This window comes from Pinus tabuliformis, chromosome 9, assembly GCF_031772625.1.
Source record: "Pinus tabuliformis cultivar Carrire ecotype Pingquan chromosome 9, CPIR1, whole genome shotgun sequence".
Taxonomy (NCBI): domain Eukaryota; kingdom Viridiplantae; phylum Streptophyta; class Pinopsida; order Pinales; family Pinaceae; genus Pinus; species Pinus tabuliformis.
Window position 1 is genome coordinate 657,849,094 of NC_142307.1, and position 24,723 is coordinate 657,873,816.

General features: G+C 34.3%; 1 protein-coding gene across 1 annotated transcript; it reads right to left on the reverse strand.

The window, feature by feature from the left end:
• Positions 1 to 20,631: 20,631 nt before the first annotated feature.
• Positions 20,632 to 21,713, reverse strand: LOC149150378 (uncharacterized). The gene is made up of 2 exons (XM_089445193.1): positions 21,592 to 21,713; positions 20,632 to 20,920 (listed from the first exon to the last, which is right to left on the reverse strand). The coding sequence occupies exons 1-2, from the start codon at positions 21,711 to 21,713 to the stop codon at positions 20,710 to 20,712; spliced, it is 333 nt and encodes a 110-aa protein (XP_089301319.1). The 3' UTR covers positions 20,632 to 20,709.
• Between the last annotated feature and the right edge of the window lie 3,010 nt (positions 21,714 to 24,723).

Sequence of the window (24,723 nt, forward strand, 5' to 3'; positions counted from 1 at the left end):
TTAATTTATTTAATAACTTTATTGTATGGTGATTGGTCTTCCTCTTATTTCTCATAGTGATGGTGTATGTTCTAGTTGTTTTCTCAGAAAACATCATTGGGATAGTTTTAACAAATGTACCTCTTGGGATAGTTTCAACCCCTTTGCAGCTTGTTCACGGTGATTTATGTGGTCCAATTTCTTCTCCTTCCTTCTCTAGGTTCATGTACTTATTAACTTTCATTGGTGACTTCTCCAGATGCACTTGGGTTTATTTCTTAGTTAAGAGTGAATTTTTTGACTTGTTCTTGACCTTCAAGGTCCTTGTAGAAAAATAATATGAATATGAACTACAAAGGTAATGAACATATAATCGATTTAATATGTTAATAGTAAATTCACAACTTACTGCACTATACAAGGCATTCAAATGCCACATTCTATTCCATACACACCACAACACAATGGTGTTGTTGAAAGAAAGAACCGTACATTAAAAGAAATGCTAATTGTATGATTCAATCTAAGGATTAAATCTTCATTATTGGGCAGAAGCAATCAACTGTGAAAATTACAAAGTAAATCACACCCCCATTAAGGATTTAAGCAATATAACACTAGAAGAAGCACGGACTAAAATTTAACTAGATGTGAGCCACTTCCGTATCTTTGATAGTGTAGCATGGACTCATATTCCTAATGAAAAAAAATAAAGCTTTATAGCCTAAAAGTTAGAAGTGTATTGTTGTTGGATATTTAGAAGATGTCAAATTTTATAAACTTCTTCAAACTCACTCCAATGAAATAATCATTAGAATAGATAATAAATTTGATGAAAATCTCTTGGCTTTCCAGCTTAATTCGGTGCTTCTGCCCTCTTCAGCGTATAAGCCATCTTGGTGGTTGTGCCACCATCCCTTCATTTCTTTGTTTCTTCTTCAAATAACAACATTGGGGATGAAAATCCACCTCCAATTGCTCACATTCCTCTAGATGAGTCCGTTGAACATGAACTTGCACCAACACCAAAACTTCCCAAATGGGTAAGTTCAACAATGAAGCAGTTGGTGACCTTGTTGGTGATCCTACAAATCATCGCCATAGTCGTTCGTAGTTCCAACAAGCCTCCTCTCATTTTGATTCGTAAACTGTCATGGATATTCTACTGGATAGTTCGTCACAACAAATCTTATAATATTATATTAAATATCTGATATTCTACACTATTACAGTTTTATTTAATTTCTAGATCTATAAAATTAACTATAATTAGTGCGTGCATGTAAAAGTAAATCAATAATAAAAATAGAGAATGAAAAAATAAGCCCACACAGACATAATACACAAGATATGTTCTCTGGGAAACCCTTTCGATAGAAAACCCAGCTAGAAGGTGAAGTCGCTTCGCTCTCTTTCTCTGTCTGGAAATATGCTATAGATACAAAGAAGTAATGCTTGTGGCCCATGGGCTACTATAGTGCACATATCTTCTCTATGTGCTCTACCTCCTATCTTTCTAGACTATCTTTGCTTAACTATGGAACAAAATGCTCTTGAGAGAATGGAATGCCTCTTCCTCCTAGTGGCCAAGTTATAACACAACCCAATAGCTTGCGAGTGGTTAAGTTTGACTACATCAACTCTTAACTAGAGTTACAAAATAGAATCTTCTAGATTATTTTACATCACAAAAACATGTCTAACCCCTTTTCCATGAATAATGGGGGCTGACGTGGCATCCTCCCAAAGTATAGTTGTGAAAACAGGAAGGTCAACTTCTGAGTGGCATAAAATTTGCATACAGTCTCTGATTAACATGATTATTAAACCATTAGAAATATATTTGTGTGTACAATAGAATGAAAATGTGTTTCCATTTAGCGGAAAAATTTTAGCCCCAAAAACCGTCGTTTGATACCTCAAAATGCTCTTGGAAGGTTTCAAACCTTGTTTCACCAAACTGGGTCCCACTGGTAAAAACAGTCCCATGCGATGATTCCTCCACTTTTTCCACTCCAAATGCATTGATATGGATGAAAAACAATATAATGATCCAATTCAGATCACTTTTGGCTCAATTTTTAGAGACTCATGATCCAAAAAACATTTGCAGAAGGTTCAGGAAATCCATATTTTGAAACAATAATGGATAAGGAATATCGTTCCTTAATGGAAAATCATACTTGCGAACTTGTACCTCTTCGAAAAGGAAAAATAAAATTCATATTTAAATGGGTATATATAACTAAGTATGCATCAGATGAAATTATTGAAAGACATAATTCGTCGTTAGTTTCTAAAGGACTCCCTTAAGTTGAAGGAATTGACTACAATGAAACATTTTCCTCTATCACCAAAATGAATTCCATCCACCTTGTTCTAACCCCTGTTTACTCACATGGATGGGAGGTCCATTAGATGGATGTTAAATCTTCCTTCTTGCATGGGGATCTACAAGAATAAATCTACATGGAACAACCTCCCAGTTATGTTCATAGCAAAACTTTTTTGTCACCTTAAGAAATCTCTCTATGGTATTAAACAAGCTCCTCGAGTTTGGTATGACCAAATGGATAGATTTATTCTCAACACCAAATTCTGTAGATGTAATTCTAACCCCACTGTCTACACCATAAAGTAGGAATCCAACTCATAATCTGTGTTCTTTATGTTGATGACCTTATCCTCACTGGTAGTGAACCTAAAACTTTAACCCATGTGAATTCAAGCCTTCGGAAATGACAAACTAGGATATTTGGATTATCTTCTTGGCCTCCACGTCTTGCAAACCAAGGAAGGAATTTCTCTTTCCCATTCTAAGTGTGCATGTGACCTTATTCATTGTTTTCACATGGAATGTTGTAAACCAAACTCTTCTCCCTCTAAATATTGATTCAAAATTACTACTACTTGCACCACCCCCAAAGTTGATGCCACCTGATACCATTAGTTAGTTCGTAGCCTCTTATATTTGACTCATATCTGTATTGATATTTTCTTTGTTGTTGGTCTTATTGCCTGGAATATGCAATCCCCACATGAAATTCATTGGAAAGTAACAAAAAGGATACTTCGATATATTCAGGGGAAAGTTCAGTTTGGGATAGGTTACAGTTCAGGGGGGTCTCCTTTGTTGGTTCCTTTCACTAATTCGGATTGGGTTGGCAAACCTAATGATTGGAATTTTACATCAAGCTATGTTTTCAGTCTTGGTTCCATACCTATCACTTGGGATTGTAAAAGAAACAAGTTATTTCTCTTTCTTCACTAGAAGCACAATACCAAACAATAGTTAATGCAAGTCAAGAAGTGGTCTTGTGGTTTTGACAAACACTTTCCAAGATTAGATTCTATAAATAAAATGACCACCCTTTGTTGAGAAATTACTGTTCCATCAAGCTTTCAAAAGATATGGTTCAATAAAATTGTAGCAAACATGTTGAGCTGCAAATGCACTTCATCAGAAAAATCATTCATAATTGAGTTACCGTAGTGCACTTTTGCTTTAGAGATGATCAAGTTGCAAACATTTTCACAAAATCTCTTATATAAGTAATTTCTTCTAAACTTCTATGTACGTTAGGAGTTCATGAAGTTTTCATTAAGAGGGGATAGGATCTAATGCCTCCCTCATTCTCCTATTGTGTCACCTTTGTAAATCCTTCAATACTGTCCCAAGTTGTTCTTAAGGGAGGATGTTAGGATATTTAGACAATTAAGTTTTAGTTAAGTTCAACTTGGTCTAATGTGTCTTTTATGTCAAAGCATGTTTCTTAGTTTGTTTCTTTAGTATGCATTAGTTTCATTGTAATCTGTTGGTCACAATATGTTTTATACATAGAGTGATCCAATGACTCATATTCTCCCCAATACTAACAACTATTGATTTGTGGTTTAACACCTTATTGATCCATGATCTTTATTTAAAGGGCATGGAGGGTCATGGATGATGATCAATTTTTAGCACTTTGTTATGTAAAATATTTTCTTTTGCATTAATAAAATTTCCTCAAGTGGAAACATTGTCTACCACCATGAACTGTTTCCCTCTCAAAGGGTTTGAACCACATAAAAATATTGGTGTTGTGATTTCGATCTGGTTATGTGAGTGGTTATTGATGGTTTTCTTCCTATATGGAATACCATGTTTACTTAAAGAGATTGCTCTCTATTGTTGAAATTTTCCTCATTTTGGATAGAATTGGTGTCTAAGATAGGTCAGGGAAAGGGTTAATGTAAAGGGGAATTCCTAGATATTTAAACTTTGGCCAATTTTCCATGACTTTAAATCTCATCAATCTATTTAGCAAGTATTTATGTAAATCACCAAAACATGGGGAATTAATTAAGATTAATACCTAAATGTCTCATGAAGCTTATATGAAGCGGAGACCTTATAAGGTGTGTAAATTTTATAATATAGGTTGTGACAAAGTGAATATGAAAGGGAAATTTCAAAATAAGTGAGCTATATGGAATTGTAAAAAATGTCAAAATTGGGTTTCAATAGTGTAGTTTCCTAATATTGGGAACTATGTGGAGGATGGCTTGTTGGGTGCCTCTAGCTAGATGAAAATATGCTGCATATATTTCTGCTTTATCACCTTGATATTATAGGCAGATATTTTCTAGGGAAGCCAAAGATGAGACTAGTTTGATGTGAAATAACTTTCTAAATTGGTCGACTAATCTAAACTAAGTAGCATACCATAAGTTTTAGGGACATCTATGACCATAATATCAAATATCTAGTTGAACCACGGGCTTGTAGGAAACCTGACAAGGAATTCTTTCTATTTTCCTATGACCTTAACCTTAATCTAATCTAGATGTATAACTTTTCTAAGCTTTTGTTTAGGGATCCCTATATAAAATAATTGCCTTAGGCATTCCATGTAATCTAGCAATTTTTTCATATATAGTTCATCATTTTTTTTCCTTTTATGTTGATTTCACTAAAATAAATTGGGCAACTGTAGTGATCTTATCCACCATTTCCATGATGGAATAATGTTTCTTCACAGCCCAAGGAAATTTTGTAATAAAATCAATTGAAATAATTTCCCTCTTCCATGTTGGAATGGGTATGATTTGTAACAATCTAGTTGGATGTCTATGCTTAGCTTTCACCTTTTGGAATTCCAAACACCTAGCTATATAAACATTCACTTCCCTTTTCATTCCTGGCCAAAAATATTGATTCTTGATAACTAAAATTGTTTTTTGGTGCCCTGGATGTCCAGCATAGCGTTCATTGTGCATTTCACTTAACACTATATTTTCCTTCCCTTACAAATTTGGCACACAGATTCTATCCTTGTACATGAGGATTATATTCTCTTTCAACTCATAATTTATGTACTTTGGAAGTAAATTACCTTTTTCTAGCTATTTCATTTTCATGTATCGCTAATTTGAATTTTCAAGCTCTAAATTTTTATTTTTAAATCAAATTTACATGCACTTGTGGTTGTAACATGCACTTCATGCACCCTCTTCTTGATTGGATCATCTACCTTTTTTTCCTTCCCCTTGATATGTGCATAATGTTTAATTCATATTCAATTACAAGTTATAGGTTGGCTTTCCCAATAAATTCTTTAGACCAATGTGGTATGTTCACAATTTAATCCTATTTCCCACGAGGTGATTCTTCCACATTATTAAGGCATGAATCATGATTGATAAATCCAAATCATGAGGGAAATAATCCATCTCATGCTCCTTCAACTTCTTTGACTCATAACATATCACATGCCCATTTGACATGAGGACTCCGCCATGCCCTTCCTTGCATGCATCAATGCACACAATGAAATCTTCATTTGGATTGGCTATATTAAGAATAAGTGCACTACTTAATAGAAATTTCAATTGCTAAAAATCCTTTTCACATTGGTGATATCACTAAAATTTCATACCCTTATTTTGCAAAGAAGTGATTAAGCATGCTATTCTTGAGAAACCATAAATAAATATTTTCTGGTGGCTTGCTAATCCCATGAACAATTTTACGTTTGTGATATTCCTTTGTGCTAACCCCTCATTGAGTGATTTGGTCTTCTTTGGTTCCACTACCACATCTTACTTGAGATGATATGCAGTAAATAATGAATCTACCTTTGGTAAAATGAGTATTTGCTTAGTTTGGAGTAAAATTAATTCTCCCTCAACACTTGTAGGACTGTACTCTAGTGTTTCTTATGTTCTTCTTCAAATTTTGAGTAAACAAGTAGGTCATCCAAAAATAAAATCACAAACTTGTCCAAATAATTAGGGAAAATTCCATTCATAAGGCACATAAAGACACAGAGTGCATTGGATATCCCAAATGGCATAACCACAAACTCATAATTTCCATATTGAGTTATAAATATTATTTTACTAATGTCCTCTCATTTAATTCTTACCTTAATTCAATCTTAGAGAAGACCATAAATGATCATATTTGATCAAATAAGTCATTAATCCTTGGCAAAGGATACTTATTATTCGTTTTCACCTTGTTCAACTACCTGAAATCTACACAAAACCACAATATATTGTATTTTTTTAATTGAAAAAGAGCTCTAGGGTACCCCAAGTTGACACTCTTGGCTATATGTACCCCTTCATTAGAATATCTTCCAACTACATTTTCAATTTTTTAAGCTCTAGTGTGCTCATTCTATATGGCTTCTTGGACATGGGGAAAACTCTTGGTAACAAATCTATGAAAAAATCAATGTCTCGATTTGGTGGTCAACTTGAGATTTTATCAAACACATCCTTGTGTTCTCCTAACACTAGATAGTCTTCAATGCTTGGTACATTTTCCTTGGTTTCCTCTTCCATATGCGTTGCGTGCATTTTTTTAAGATTCTTCTTTAGCTACATAGTTTTTATTTCTATAATAGAAACTGTTTTGAAATGGCAACAAGAAATTCTAGTTTAATTTGTCCTCGAATTAAAATAAGAATTCAAATTTAATTTTATTCTCATAGAAACTTATAAATAGTTAATTAAGTTTATTTGACTTACTTAGCTTAGGAATTTCGAGTTGGAAATATTTTCATAGTCATGTATATGTTCTCCCTAAATTTTAGGGACCGTTTAAGATGAGTTTATTTGAGTCGTAATTAGATAACTCAGTTTGACTGAGTTATAGATAGTTAAACTAGTTCTAACTGTTGGTGAAACTAGTAGAGGTCTAGTAGTGAGTTGGTGCACCGGTGCATCCTTAGCGCTACTCCATCTAACTGAAGATTCCCTCATGAATAAACTCATGCATGTCAATTCAGAGAAAGACCTAGTTGAGACTATAGTGTAGGGACAGTGTACTATCAGTTGTAGAATGATCTGAGTTGTACAGGTCATGCATGCAATCCAAGAAGAACTTAAGTTTAGATTGTGAAATTATGGACGAAGGATTTCCAAATTAAATATGGGTTGATCCTCACAGGAGTTGCGCAAGGAAATAGGGGATTGGCAGGCAACAAAACTAGCTAAGGGTTGCCTAGAGTGGGCTTGTGAGGCAGAGAGTTGATCATACTTGTGCAAGAATTGTTCTAGTGAGAACAAGCTTTGTATTATCACTTAGATTTATGATTAATGCAATAGATAGTCAAGGTTTTGAGCAGTGGATTTCCCCAAAGAAACAATTGTGTTATGTGTCTTTGATTATCTTCCTCTTGTTGATTATTGTTTTCATCGATCTATTGGTTTTTGTTGTTTAAAGAGTAGAGTAGATTCTTGTCTTGTGTTTTAGTACATTACATGAGCTATGAATCTATAGGAAACTCTACATGGTTTTGGAGTTGAAGAAAATATACTAGAGGAGATTTCGAAGTTTTGAGTTTTGGGTTATAGGTGAAATTTGAATTTGCAATACATACTTCAGGATCAGCAAATGGATTTCTATGGTTTGAGGCTCGAGTATGCCTTCGAAGGAAGCCCGAATTATATATCCTAGAAGAATAGGATGGAGGTTGTGCTGGAGTATAACGGCCTCAACGAGTTCATTGATCAAAATATTCCTAAGCCATCAACATCGAATGCATAGAATCTAGCCCGACGGAAGAAGTGTGTGGAAAAGGCCACATTTTCTCGAGTTTCCATGAGAAGGAAACTCTATATTCTATGTGCAAAGCATTGAAAGACCTATTCCAGAACAACAGTGACCATAGGAAGTTGGCACCGAAAGATAAACTTTGAAAAATCAAGATGGAGAAAGGCAAGACCATTCCAAAATACTTGACCAAGTTCACTCACTATCATGATGAGATTAGAAGTGTTGGAATAACCATTGTCGAGGATGATATGGAGAGCATAACTCTCCTAGGCCTTCCCAAGAGTTGGAATAACTATCAGGACATTGTCACTGGGAGGGAGAAGCTGCCAGATTGGGAATGATTATGGTCGGATTTGATTGCAGGAGGAGATCAAATGGAACACTATAGATAGTTCCTCATCAAAGACTAATGATGAGGAAAATTGTGCCTTAGTGAGTAAGGCAAGGAAACGGAAAGGGAAGGCGTCCATTTCCAAATCATATTCTTTCCATAGAGGTAAGAATAAAGACATGATGAAATTCAAGTGCTTTTATTGTCACAAGGTGGGCCATTTTGTTACAAATTTTCTGCTCAAGAAGTCCAAGAAGAAGTCCTTAGGAGGAGCGGCGGGTGAGGATTTGGCCTCTCAATTCGAATTGGAATTTACTCTCATTACATGCATGGTTTCATCAATGATGGGTAGTGTATGGTACCTTGAAAGTGGAGCTTCATTCCACATGGCTTGTGACAAGGAGTTTTTCAGGGACGTGGAGGAGAAGGATCTCCAGACACATATTGAGATGGATGATGACGGGAGGTATAGTGCTATTAGATTGGGCACAATTACTGTTGAGAGGAGCATGATGCTCCTCTCAACTTGAGAGATGTTATGTATGTGCCTAAGTTGAAGAAAAACTTAGTATTGGTCACCATTCTTGAGGATAGAGGCTATGATGTGATTTTCTCGAAAGGAAAGGTGTTCCTTTGACATATAGCCATGGGTCAAGTAAAGAATATAGGGATTCGATTTAAGAATCTATATAAATTGGAGGTAGAGGATTGTGCTCCTTTAAGCACAAAATCAGAGATGGTGCAGATCTGAGACGTTGGCAAGTTATGGCACAGGTGATTGGGTCACTTGCATCATGGGGATTTGAAAATCATGCAATACTGGTCTTCCAAAAGGTACGCAAGAGCAATTTGATACATGAAAGGGATGTAATTTGGGAAAATACACCAAGCCTTCGTTTCACGACAAAGATAGTCAAGCAGAGGTGATTATAGAATGAGTCCATTCAGATGTGTGTGAACCATTCTTGATAGCATCAATGGCCAAACATAGGTATTATGTTATATTTGTTGAGGACTTTTCTCATAAATGTTGGATATTTTTCATGCATAAGAAGAATCAAACTTTCACAAAGTTTTGTGAATTTAAAGCATTGGTTGAGAAAGAGTCTAGAAAGAAGGTTAAAGGAGTGATAACGGTGGTGAGTATGTCTCAAATGAGTTTAAGAACTTCTGTGCAACATAAGCAATTAAACGAGAGTTGACGGAACCCCATAACCCACAGCAGAATGGGGTGGCCAATAGTAAGAACATAAGCATTGTAGGGATAGCACGGGTGATGTTACATGACCAGGGCCTACTACTATACTTGTGGGTTGAGGCATGCAAGACATGGGTTTATTTGTAGAACCGTAGCCTGCATTAGATTCATGGGATGAAGATAGAGGAGGAGGATTATTTCGGTAAGAGACCAGATGTTGATCACTTCAGGATTTTTGGGTCATCAGTATATTGCCATGTGACCAAATATGCAAGGAAAAATCTTGAGCCGACAACAGAGTTGGGGATATTTACGGGGTACATTGATACACATCACAACTATCAAGTGTACTTTTCGACCTGTAGGATGACAGTGGTTCACAGGGATGTTAGGTTCGATGACGAAAAGGCCATGTGAGTTTCCCTCAGTTTGAAAGAAACTACAATTTTTGAGCTTAGCATACAACTAATGCTCTCTCAATAACCTCAACACTGTTGCTAAATGCTCGACATGCTCTTCCTCAGTTTTATAATATACCAGTATATTATCAATGAACATAATAACGAACTTATCCAAATATGGATGCAACACACTATTCATCAAACACCTAGCTAGAGCATTAGTTAAGCCAAATGGAACAACAACAAACTCATAATTCCCATACCTGGTCCAGAATGTAGTCTTGTAAATGTCCTTATCTTTGATGCATACCTGATGGTATCCAGATCTCATATCAATCTTCGAGAACATTGTTGCTCACTTCAGTTGATTGAACAAGTCATCAATCCTCGGTAAAGGGTACCTATTCTTAATAGTCACTTTGTTTAAATGCTTGTAATCAATGCATAACCTGAGAGTACCATATTTCTTCTTCACAAACAATTCTGGTGCACCCCATGATGATACACTCGACCTAATGTACCCCTTGTCCAATATTTCCTTCAGTTGCAACTTTAACTCATCCAACTCAAGTGTGCTCATCTTGTGAGGTGCTTTTGATCAAGGAGCTACCCCTGACACTAACTCAATAGAAAAGTCTACCTCCATGTGAGGTGGCAACTCTGTAATTTCCTTAGGAAACACATCCTTGAACTATTGTAGAACTGGGTATCTTGTGAACACATCTATATCCTTAACTTCCTTACCTTTATCACTAGAAATGTGCACTACAAATAACTTACACCCTTTGTTGCAGCTACACTTTTCTTGCATAGCTATCGCCATCCTAACTGATGTAGCTTTCTTATTACCCTATAAGGCTCGTGGTTCCCCATTGTCGTCAAAACACTCAATGGCTTTGTCATAGTAGTCTACCTTGGTTCCATGAAGATACAACCAGTCCATGCCCAACAACATATTGTATGAACCCAACGGTAATACATTCAAATGTGTTGCAGTAGGCATACCATTCAAGTCAAATGCACAAGATCTTACCTATTGATGAACTCATTTCTTTGTACATGTAGCCAAATACACTAAGACTTTGCATGCAATTCCTTACTCAAACCACACTTATCCACCAAGTTAGGACTAACATAGCTATAATTAGATCCAGAGTCAATCAAAATAGAAATAACTTGATCACAAATATTACCGTCCATTTCAATGATAGATGTATGATGTTTTACCTGTTTGTTATTTAATGTTGCATAGATATGTGGAATACTTTGACCAACATCTCTAATATTTTGTGCCTCCTACGCACTGAATATATGTGGTCAGTCTCTCCTGCAATGATCTCCTCCACAAGTCCAACATCGCATAGGGTCCTTATTATGTTCCTCAGATTGGTGTCCCTATCCTTTGTCTGATGCATTAAGTCTATTAGGTGGTGTGACATTCTCTTTGCTACCTGTATCTTGAGGCCTTGCTCTCTTTTTGTCACATTTGCCGTTGTTATTGGGATTACCTCTCTAGTCTGGCTTAGTCTCGGTTCTGCGCTTCGTTTGTTCATATAAATGCCTTAGCTTTCTGAATGGTCTCCTCTAATGATCTAGGCTCGTCAAACTTAATTCTATCCTTAAATACAACCGGCAACCCACTTATGAACCTCTGAATCTTGGCATTTTCCTCTCTAAGATAAGGCACATACCTCAGTAACTCTAAGAACCTGCTAGTACTCATCATCTATCATCGATCCCATATTTAGCTCATAAATTTCGTTCGCTGTGTCATTAAAGTATCTCTCTCACAAATAATTCTTCTTGAATAGTCGCTCAAACTCACTCCAAGTCAAATCTTCCTCATGAATACATCTGAAATTCTTCACATCTTCCCACAAAATGTTTGCTTTACCTTTGAGGCTAAATGTATCCACTCTAGCTTTCATGTTCTCTGAATAGTCATGCAACCTAAAGAATTTCCTCATGCCAAGCAACCATACCTCTGCATCCGACGGTTTCTTCATCTTTCCATAAAATGTTGGTGGCTTTGCTTTCTTAAAATCATCCGGAAAATATCCCCTATCACTCCTATTGTAAGGATGATAACGATGACGATCATGATTCCTGTCTCAATTAAAACTAGATCATACCTTTGTCTATGCCCTCTCTTATCGGGAGTGTCCATCAACTTTCCATCTCTCACTATGTCAGATCTATACGACCTATCACCACCATGTGAATGACTACCATATTCCCCATTAGTTCTATCCTCCTTCTCATAGTTGATATGACGTGGTCCCTGTCGCTGCAAATATGAAAAACTCTTAAGTATAACTGCATTTACCTTTGCCTATTTCTTTTGTTCCTGCATGATTCTATCATTATCTTCCTTACAACTCCTTATTTATTCCTTTAATCTTCTCATTGTAACTGCTAGATCAAAAGAGTTCCCAACACTATACTTCTCTTTAGATTCATAGGGAGAGTCTTTGTAGTCAACCATCTTTCTAGCCACTTGACATTTCTTCTTGCAAGGTATATCATGTCAACTAAATCAAATCACAATAAACCAACATACCTTAGTATAACTCGGGGAGGATACTTATCTACAAGATTAACAAATCAGCCTAATACATGTATAATGTAATCATGACAACATATAGAAACAAAAACATAGGCATATGACCATGCAACTGTCATTCTAGCTAGGGTCCAGCCATCAATGCATGACCTCAACAACAACACACACCCTAACGTCATGCATGAAAACCACCATCATTACGTCACTATATACTTGACAACATGCAAACATGAACATGCATAAGTGATGCATAACCATCCACACATATGCATAAACAAATTTCACCAAGCACGAATGAGAAATACTTGAAATCAAACCTGGAAGAAGGATACATGTGACCAAGCATACAAGAATGTAACCAAACATGCAAGAACCTGACCAAGCATACTACAAAGATACATGTAAGTGACATAAATTGACATGTAACCAGTCATACACTCACAATGATGCATTCCACAATAACACCTCAAATTTCACAAGACGACATCACTACAACCATGAACAACATCATGAAAAGGCAACAAGCACATGGAATGAAAGGGTCAGAGACACACATGCAACTGACAGGCATGCATGACCAACACATAGCCCATTCATTTCGAGGGGTGAACCATGCTCTGATACCACTCTGAAACACCCTATTCCCACATCTACCCAATTAATCGATCATTCGGGGTAAACATGCAATGTGAGGCCACTAAGATATGATTCGAAGTCCTAAGCCACATTAAGGAAGTGGAATAGATGGAAAAATGCCATAAAAACATTAATCATTAGCTACAGGACCCTTAAGAACCAATCCAATACTTTAGACAACTTGCCTTGGGGTCCCACCAAGATTTTGGACAATTTAAGGCTTAGTGGCTCCCATGCTATAGGCATGAGTGCGAGCAACAACCCAAAGTCACTCTCATAGGCCTTCCCGCCAACCACTAGAGACCAAAATTGTCAGTGTTATGACAACAACTCCACGATTTGACCACTTTTCAAGCCCAGAGCCCAGGTCACTACCCAGAATTGAACCATATCTTTAGATTAGTAAAATAACATGGAAATGATAGTACTAAAGATAATACTTGTTCAAGACCTTGACTGGATGCCTGGTAGCCATGTCAGGCATTTTGTCAAACATATTGCAAGTGTGTAATCTATATGTGTAATTAACAGTTTTGTGCATAGGGGTCTCAAACTTAGCTGAGAATCGCTAAGAACCATTGATGCCTCAACACATCAACTTCCATTCCATCCATTAGGTCATCGATACCTTGATCATTCAATTACAATTAAAAACATAATGAGATCCACACATGGTTGATGTCATAAAAGACATACATAACTAGCATAACAGGGACATAATTATCAATGAAATCACAACCATATACACCACATATAAACCATCAAAATTCTCATAGAAATACAAGGAGAAATAACATTTCATTAATGATCCAAAATCAAAACCCGAGATGGGACTTCCACATTCCACCTGACCATAGAATAGCTGAGCCAAGTCTCTCTTCATCCATTCACCCTCGTGCTATATTCTAAGCATGAATGTGGGATCTCATAGAACACATCAATAAAAAATCATCCAGGGCTTCTAGAGGCCATCCACCTCAACCCATCAAACAGTTATTCTACCTTACGTCAAACATCACAAAACCATCATTTGATCGATCTCTATCCTAGCCATCTAGGGCTCTAAAGCATTTGTTCCAACCAAGGATCCAGGACTAGTAACTCAACTCACAACTGTGGTCAAGGTCCAGAGCGTTTGTCCAACTAATTCTCCAGGACTAGTAACTCAACCCAGCAAGGGCTCCAAAGCATTTGTCCAATCAAGGCTACGACACTAGTAACTCAACCCAAGATATTACAGGGCTCTAGATAGTTTGTTTAACCAAGGCTACGGGAACTAGTAACTCAACCCAAGCTAAGGAAACATGAGAACCAACCAAAAAAAAACAATGAAAGTAAACCCACAATCATAGTGGCTATCCAGGAAATGGAAAGGCTAGGCAATCCACTGTCAATCAAGGAAATCCCCCATGCCAATGACATATCACAACCAAGAAACCACAGGCATTTACCATGCATGCCAAGACTAGTGAAGGAAACATACATGCAACTCAGTACCTACAAGAAAATTTGATGTACTTGTTGTGCCCGATGCCTTCTTACGCTTTCATTCCCTTTCTTTGCCTTCCTGCTCCAAGAATCCAAGTATTCCATACCCACTAAGAGTGCTCCAAGAAAACTCTAAGTCTCGAAGAGTATGAGAGAGAGAGAGAGAGAGAGAATAATGAGAGAGCTTCAAAATTGATCTGGCAAAAGGTTACGAACTGATCCTTAGAAGTCTTTTTATGAATGAGGCTTCTATTTTCTTCATTTTCCATTATTTTCCTTCGTTTTCCTCCTCACATGCAACCTGTGACCTTTCACCTCCCTTTTCTCCTAATTTCCATTATTTTCATAAATAATTGTGCCAAAAATGCCATTTTTCTTTTCCAAAGCCTTATTCATTGCCTTTGCCAATTTACTTAGCCATAAACAATCACAAGTGATCCCCATCACTAGGATTTTGCCCAACATCAAGCTTGGAATAAGTGCACTGTCATCTGTGGTTATTATTTTTCCTTTATTTACTTTTATTACAAGGAATTTTCACCAGGTTTGTTACAAAAATATTAGTTTGACTTTACATGTTCAAACTAGATATAATTCAAATTTATGCATCGTCAGAAATCTTCGATGTAGTTAACTGAGGTGACATGGCTCGTGCCACTCAATTAACCCAGTTAATTCGAGATGGATGACTTGACTTCAATTAAGCATGAGTGATTGCTAATTTGTAGCAATTTAATTCAGTTAGATTAAGTATTGTTTAGTTAAACTAGTTCTAACTATTAGAGGAACTAGTGGAAGGTCAGCTGTGTAGTGTGACTTCAATCTAACTTACTGATCATCCATTTAATTGATCAATAAACCCAAAATAGATAATACATGCAGAGAATTTGAGTTACCTAGTTGAGGTGGAGATTCCAAGGTAGTGTAACATTAGTTGTAGACCAGTCTTGAGTGTACATGTGTTGCATGTAGTCAGATGATCAACCTTGGGAATTTCACAAGAATTTTGGAGGAACTTCCTAAATAATAGGGGTCAAATTTCCTCAGGAATTGCGTAAGGAAATAGGGGCTTAAGAAGAGACATAAATTGACTAAGTCTAGGTCAGTGTTTCTCAATGAGCAAAGAGATAGGTAATTCACTTGCATGTTGAGCTCAAATTGAGCTAGAAATTGTAATACATGTCTAGTCATTAGATTAATACAAGTAGGTATTAGGGCTTTTTAGTAGATTGCTTTCGCCTGGAAAAATATTTTATGCATGTGTGTTATTTCTCATTGCATGTTTGTGATTGATGTTCTAAATTGTGAATTAAATTCCACAGAGCAGTAGAGTAGTTTTGTGTCTTGTGATTTTGATTCAAATTCCATGAGAAGTTGCAAATCTACACCATAATTTCTACATGGCTTCTTTGTGTTGAAGCCACCATATCGATGCCTTGCCCTATAAGTGATAAATTGCAATTCAGGCCTCCAAGTTGTATGAGTAGTTGTGCAATTAAAGATACTTCTTCATCCCCAATAACCAAGCTTTAGGTTCCTCACCCTTCTTATGGTTACTATCAAAGGTAGGAGGCTAAATATTCCTAATATCTCTTTGTAAATCATTCAATGCAATCCTCCTTCTTTGATGTTTAATTGGTGATATGCTTAGGCTACTAACAAAACTCTAAAAAATCATAAGTATCCTTGGTTGAATGTCTTAGTGAGTGATGTTGTTGTCTACGACACTCCTAAAATACCTTGAACTTCTAGCATCCTCCATTTTTACTTAAGAGTTGTGTTCTTCTTCCTAACCTAAATTAGATCTCTTTCCTATCTACCTCTGCAAATGAATTAATCTTTGCAAAAAATGAGTTTTAATATGGTTTCTTTGCTCTTGGGCCATGATCAACCTTTCATAATTATCCTTATAGTATAGTATAGTATTATAGGTGATTATTCTAGTTTGAAAAATAACACATATAGAATGTACGAGATTATTCAACAAAAAAACATGTAATTTACAATTAAAACTAGGAAATTTTTGGTCGATAACGTCAATTTAATCATATATATGTAAAAAAATAGGTGATTTTTTAACCAATTGGGTGAATATTGTTTTCCCAAAAAAGTCCAAAAAAGGCCAATTAACAAAATTTCTCCCCTAAAAAACACTCCTAAGTACGTCCATCTTGAGATTACTCATGGTCTCTATTGTATGGCTTGCCCCTTCCATGTCTGGTTGGGACCCTTGAGCATCTTCCATAGTAGAAAATGTGTGTCCATTGTCCAAGGAAAGGCATGCTTGGTAGGTTCGTGTCTAATGGAAACTAAAAGGTGGGTCAGTGTGTCTATGACACACACACACACATTCTTTCCATTTGAGAGGAGAGTGCATTAAGACCATCCATATACTTTTTAGGAGTTACCAAATAGAGTTGAAGAGGGTTTTGATGAATTCTGAGTGCCATAGTAGCAAAAGAACTTAATAATTTTTTGGAACTTTTACCAAATTTCCAAGTCATAAACTTCCAAGGAAGTTTTGATGACATAAATGACATTTTAAATGTAAAATGTTTTAAGGATTATAAACACATATAGTCTTAGATATCTCATATAGAAGTGATTGGATAAAGCTTTCCAATGAGATATTGAAAATGTGAAACAAACTCGGTATGAAAAAAATACACCTAAAATAGTGAAAGGAAATAAACTAGGCAATAATTGAGCTGAGAGGCTCCTTCTACAGCCCAATATGAGGGGATGTGTAAGTTTGTCTGTCCCTCAGTGCACTTTTAAAATAAAAATAAAAATCATGTTCTAAATAGAAAAATAATATCGGCTATAATAATTAAAAAAAATGAATATGCTATAAAGTAATTAGAAGTAAAAAAAGTTATGTGAATCAAATGTTTAAATTTTGTACTTTTCAATAAATTTCAACAAGAGATTAAAATAAACTATTTGAAGATCTATTTTAAGTAATTTATCTCGATATCAACTTCATACATATCTATATATAGAAAAAAATTATGTTTTATGGTTAAATTTTATATTTGGTCCTACATGTACTCTATTTAGCATTCAAAAATACAATTTAAACAAGGAAAATTAATGCATTGTATTTTTTACTCTAAAAAAGTTTGCACATGAAGAAATTTGATCCCTCTCATCTCATGTTAGATTCATACTTAGGATGGATCTATGTTTGTTTACTTCCAATAGGCACAACTCTTTAACTAGAACTTAGGTTGGGATATAGAAGAAACCACTAGAAAGCCCTTGCATTGTAAAACACAACCATGGAATCATATTTAAAATCTAGGTACTTCGAAAATTATTAAGAAGATGTTGTAGTAGGTTAGGAGGATCAAGGGTATGGAATATTCTCAAGCGTCCTCAACATCTTTCAATTTTTTTAATTATTTTTACAATATGTTTTCTAAATTCTATTTAAAATAATAATAATAATAAATGTTCACTATTTTTTTAGGAATTTTTATTTTTCCATATTTCGTTTTCTATTTAAGTTGTTTTTTCTTTGTTCCCTGGGTTTAGATCGGATTTAAGTTGTTTTTCCTTTGTTCTCAGGGTGTAGATCAGCTCGCAATAAAGTGTACTATTTAAGCACTCCTTTTGATGTGATTGTTTCAAACCCCTACTTAGATTTGTTTGTCGCCTAAGGGGTTGTGTTGGTGTTCTTAGAGGTTATAGCGGTAGCAGTCAAATTGACTTTGTACCACATGAGTACGCACCCAAACTAGTTGTTGATTCTGCGAGTATACAAATATATATAAAAATAAACAATAAACAAAAAAAAGCCAAACCGTGTCATTTATTTTAATAATATTAGTTTTTTAGATTATGGTTTCAACAATGTTACAATGTTAATCCTAAGAAAACAGTTCTAAAAATAACACATTTGTTCAAACCAAGGGTTGGTTTTATGATTTTGATTGCAATAATACTGGTTTTCAAAACCATAGTTTCAAACTACTTGTAATTCAAATCACCAAAAAAGGGAAATATTAGTAGCACCACTTTCCAATTTGGGGTTTGATCTAATGCCATTTTCAAACAGGTTGGACTTTTTACGCTGAATAAAAGAATACTATTGCTAGCACCATTTTTTATTTAAGGTTATTGTTTGGAACATTATGAGATTTTAAGACCATGGTAGTAAAAAGTTATAATTTTAATTTAAAAAAAAGGTGATTCTAAGAGAAGCACTTTTTGAAATATGGGTAAAAGCATTCATTGCGACAAAAAAAATTAGAACCTTGAAAGGGTTCTTGTCAAATTCGTAAGTATGGTATAAGCTCAATTGCTCTTTCATCACATTTTATAATTAACATTATAAGGGAAATCAAAATTTCTAATTAATATTTTCAAATGTTCAAATGAAAAATGAGTTTATGAATAAAAAAATTCTAATAATCATTTTCGACAAATATCTAATTAAGCAATTTAGCTTTCTTCTTGAGTACTATAAATGTGAAGAAAACACTTTGAAAACATACATAATGGCAAGGAGAAGCATAACATTATCCATCATGTTACTACATATGGGGCTTTCTTCTCCATCATGTTACTACATATGGGGCTTTCTTCGAGAGGTGCATTCTATAGCCCAATATGTAGGCGATGTGTAAGTATGTCACGTCTCCAATAACATAAAATAAAAAATAAATTAATGTCGACCCAAAACAAAAATGAAAATAACCATATAGATAAATAAATTACAATACAATTCAAGGCAAAGAATCGAAAATTCTGCTCCAAAATATTTTAATATTTCTTTTAATTAAATATTATAAAATGAGTCTTTTAAAGTAAAAATTATGTTGTATAGATATATTAAAAATTTTAATGACATTAATATTTTCCCATAAAGTTGTAATATTTGAAAATATTAATTTTGTTATCATGTCTAATATTAATATTAACATACGCCCATCCTAACTCAGTGTTTATCAAACTTGCCCATATACAAACTTTTTTTACTATGAAAAGGGATTTGATCTTTATTGCGAAAATTTTAAGAGCTAATATTGACCAATAATCTAATTTTCTATAAAAACCCCACTTTCAAATATCTTCAAAGAAAAATGACGCACATCGAATGGTGTCACAGACATATTGGAAGATTTGGAGGGTAAGGTTGGAGAAAGAGACCTACGCAATACCCATAGTTCACCACATGTGTATCAAAGACCTCACATGCAAATGAGGAAAAATGAAAAACACATGGAACGGTCTGACTGGAAGTACTAGAGAGTAAGGTTGAAAGAAAACAGAAAACTAGATAACGCCATTCATGTCAATGAATCCAAACAAGTCACCTCACTGTACTTAACAACTCCAGACTCGTCTCGTTATTTAGAGTACCTCGGATGATCAATTAAATTGACTCTACACTTCACGAGCCGCTCGTTTATGATACTGGTTGTTGTTTTTATAAAATTCAGTATTTTGAGTTTGATTGTTAGGGTGTTCCACCAAGATCAACTTTATTGGCCAATTCGACAAGCATAGAGGAGTTATAAATCAAATAAGCTTCTAACTCTATTTTTATAAGGTCTCGAAAACATCTTATCAAAGCGTATGAAGGGAGAAACAGGTTGGAATTCAAAGCGAAGAAAAAATAATTAAACAATGGACCTAAGTCCCCTAATTGTGTCAAAATACCAAGTCTCTAAGTCACCATTCATAGTTGGCTACTAAAAATTAAAAAAAATCCCCTAATTGCGTCATAATACCAAGTCTCTAAGTCACCATTCATAGTTGGCTACTAAAAATTAAAAAAACCCAAAGAAGTGAAACGCTGACAACAATGCAAAAACTTAATCTTCATAAAAGGCGGGTTTGCTTGTATTTGATAAACATGACTCTGTACATTTGCAATTTTGCAACTCGTGACAAATACTTTCAAACGTTAGGATTTACATTTTGGTAACCTCAAATAATGAGTGCCACATCTCTACCAATCTTCAGCGAAATTACAAGTATTGCTAGGTGTTTTTTTGTTTTTTCGTGGAAAGTATGGCGCCACGAATATCGAATTACAGGCTGATAGACTGCCAGTCAATGCTCAAATTTGTAATGCTTGTCCACAGCTACAGAGACGTCCCATGTGCAGCTTATCCCCTTTGGAATGACCACCAAATCTCCTGCACCAAAATCCACGTACTGCTCTGAAGATCCTTTCATATATGCTCTCACTTTACCTTTCACAAGGTAAAATGTCTCCTCTGCGTCGAATTTCAGGGGAAAATTGCCTGGAGGACATGCCCATCTGTTACACACGAAATAGTTAAGGAGTTTGCTTCATGATTTGGCCGTCCTTAATATTGCTGGGCATTTTGTTAGTTAACTTATACTTTTAGTTTAAATACCCTTCATTAAAAACATCCTTAAAAAAATGTTTTTTCAAAATATTCATTCTTAAATTTTGAAAATATTTATTCTTAAAAATCTATTTCTCATTTTGATAGGAATATTAAACTGTATGGCTTGAGCAGAATACATGGCTATTTTTATGTTCATAGCAAATTTTAGAAATATTTCAAAATTTGACAAGATATTACTGGAATACTCTATTGTTTGACCTCCCTCTCCTGGAATACTCTATTTCAAAATATGCAATCCATTTAAGTTCAACCTGATAAATCACCATGAAAAACTTACAAAATTCATATACATTACTGGGTACACTAAATGCTTTGAGTTCAGTTTTCAAACCCGTGTGCCGTATGTTTCGGCCAACCAATATACATGATTGGGAAGAAAGTTCATTACAGGGAATGCAGAATTTTTTCATGAGTATTAAACTCTATGCATTCATAAGATCCTCAACCTAAATCTGGACAAACAGATGTACCTTCCCGTCATAATTTCATACACAGGAGCTATATATATTGATCAGTAACAACATAACAAGGAAATGAATGAAGAGATGAAACTTACTTAGGCCAAGAGCGAATATCGAGATCAGACAAGCGAGACTGCGAGGGGCGCCTCTCGATTCTGACTCCATATTTCTCCTCCGCATTCCCACAAGCACCCTGATTCCCAATCCCTTCTGCCATATCAATAAATTAACTGATCGATCAATCAATCGCCTGACTATCTATGCCTTAAATTGGGAATTATAAGCTCTATATTCGGTCCCAGTTCCCTTCATATTATCCCATGGGATCAACGAACCGACCCAGCTTCTTCTTCTGAAAACGAAAACCACTCATGGAAAATGATACCAAAAAGAAAGTAAATGGGGTCAGATATCTACAGACAATACGATGCAAAATATGGGCGAATACACGCGATGTTAGCGATAAGATTTGGAGAGAGTAATCGTTTAAAGAACGTGAAAAAGCACGGAAGCTCACAAGGTCAAAGTTGGAGGAAGATTTTGTACGTTACATGAATGTAGCACCTCCATTAACTGATGTGCACTTTGAGACGATCCAACGAGATATGTCTTCTCCAATATCCTTGGAAATATAGATGCACGTGCACATACTCATGGGATATGTAGATGTGATATTGTTGGGAATGGTCCGCAGCTGTCATTTTCTTATATCTTATTGAAGCATGATGATTTTTTCTAACTTGACAGCGTTTAACTCAAGCGTTCAACATAATTAGCAGAGTGTTTATAATATAATTACTAGAGTGTTTAATATAATTAATAGTGTGATTAATTATATTGGAGAAATTGGTCGTTCCATTAATTAATGAATATGTGGTAGACATAAAACAAGCTAGGATTAATGGAACCACAGACATAAAACACTCTAGGACTAAATCCTCATCGTTCCATTAATTAAGGATTAAAGAATGCGGCAGACATAAAACACTCTAGGATTAACTCCTCAACTTTAGTGAAATATGCAGAGAAGACTAAGCACCCCATTGATCACTTCCATCACAATAATTGTAAAAAAGTCTAAGGTACTTAGTAGAGATGATAGTTGGAAGTTAAGTTGTTGTTAGATCTCCTCTCTTTATTCCTAAGTTTTATTTTTATTTTTTAAAATTTATTATTATTTATTTAATTTTTAAAGTAAAATAATTTATAATTCTAATCATCTTGATTTGATTCTATAGTTCCTGTATATATTTCTTATTTTATTTGATCTATTTTTTATTCCAATCAATTGTTTCTTTCTAATTCTCTTTAGTATCATTTGACTTTTGGTAATTTGACACTTTTTTTATAAAACTTTTGGTAATTTGACACTTTTTTTATAAAAAAAAATTATTCATTTTTTATTTGATTTTTAATATTTTTTCTAGTTTTATGGTGTTTTTCTTTTATGGTTATTTTCTAATTTTGACTTTGTATTTTTTTATGGAGGTTACTTTTCATTTAATTATAGATAAATTAAATAAATATTTGTGCTTCTTTTGTATTATTATTATTATTGTTTTTATTTTACTTTTTCCTTTTCTTTTGTTTAATTTAATTTAATTTTATTGATTTTCATTTCTTTTATAGATTTTTTATTCAGATTTTTTAAAATCTCCCTATTTTTATGGTTTTTCTTTTATTTTTATTTTTCTCGTTTTAAGGTTTTTTTTATCAATTAATAAATAAATAATTTAATAAAATATTATAACTATTGGTAGATCTTAGACTTTTGTGATCCATATTGATAAGAAATTGTGAGGATAAACTACATTAGATGGTTCCAAAAGTCAACCAAATCTTAATGATCCTGAAAATCAATTTCAGATGACTATTGATATTATGTGTTGCATCTTTATAATTAAATAATGGATTAATGAATAAATATATTAATAAAACATTTTGACTTTTGGGATTACTCATTTCATCTCTACTATATATTAGATCTCCTTTTGAGCTATCCATCTATATTAGTAAGTGGTTCAAAACATGTTGGCTTGAAAATCTATTTGTGATTTACTCTCGAAAATAATCTTATTTATTTATTTATTTACTCTCATTAACATTTTTGAAACATTGATCAATTTGGTTGTTTCTGTTTCATTTTGATTATTTTGACCAATTTTTTTTGCTTATATTAGATAGCCAAACCACCATGTGGGCAATTTGATCGTCAAATTCCATCTTGGTCATGAAAGTTAAATTATACTATTAAGAGTAGCTCAATTATATAAATTAATGACTCGTAACTATGCATAGGCATCAAAACATGTGGCTCATGAGATAGCTCACATTAAAAAAGAAAAAAAAAAATTATGACTTTATTTTAAATTATTATTATTTTTAATATTTATTATCAATTATAAAAAAATTCATATATGAGTCGCACATATATACATTGAAAAAATATGTAACTTGTAAATAAGCTTTATTACAATACCATTGGCCAATACTCTGGATTACTATTATGACATGTCCAAAATTCATAACTCCAACCCAAATTTAATTTGTTTAAATCAAAAATTTGAAATGATTTTTTCAAGAAGCCCCTAACTCATTTTGAGGTTAAATTTTCATTGTCCACCCAACTTTTTTCACACAAATAAATTAAAATTATAGAAACCCAATTCCAAAATAAACACGCTTATGAACATAATTATATTTTTCTTTTTAAATTTATGATCTTTTTAATTTAGTAATTTGTAAAATCTTAGAAGCAATATGTCATTATAATGGGACATAAGTTTCAAGCTTGCATCATCAATGGGGTAAAAATCATTTCAGTGGTGGAATGGTGGGAGATGCCAAGTATAGGTATATATTGAAAATGTAATCTTCATGTAGGAAAATTTCTTGTATACGATCCCAAAACATAAAAAATCCCTGTAGAGGGAATCTTTAACTTACAATATAGATAAGAGCACCATATTAACTTTCACAACTTAAGGCTTGGGAAATGATTTAGAGTGCCCAAAAAATATGGACTTAAGACCTAATAGAGCCTTATATCACTCATAGGCCATACACAAATCCTTAAACCACCACATAGGGATTGCAAAAGAAATCATTGATCTATAAGGGAGATTAGGGCATGGCCTAGGCTAGTTGTAAACGAGTAAATAAATCCATAACAACTACTTTTGAAATTCACGAGACATGCATATCACCCCAAACAACCACACAATATT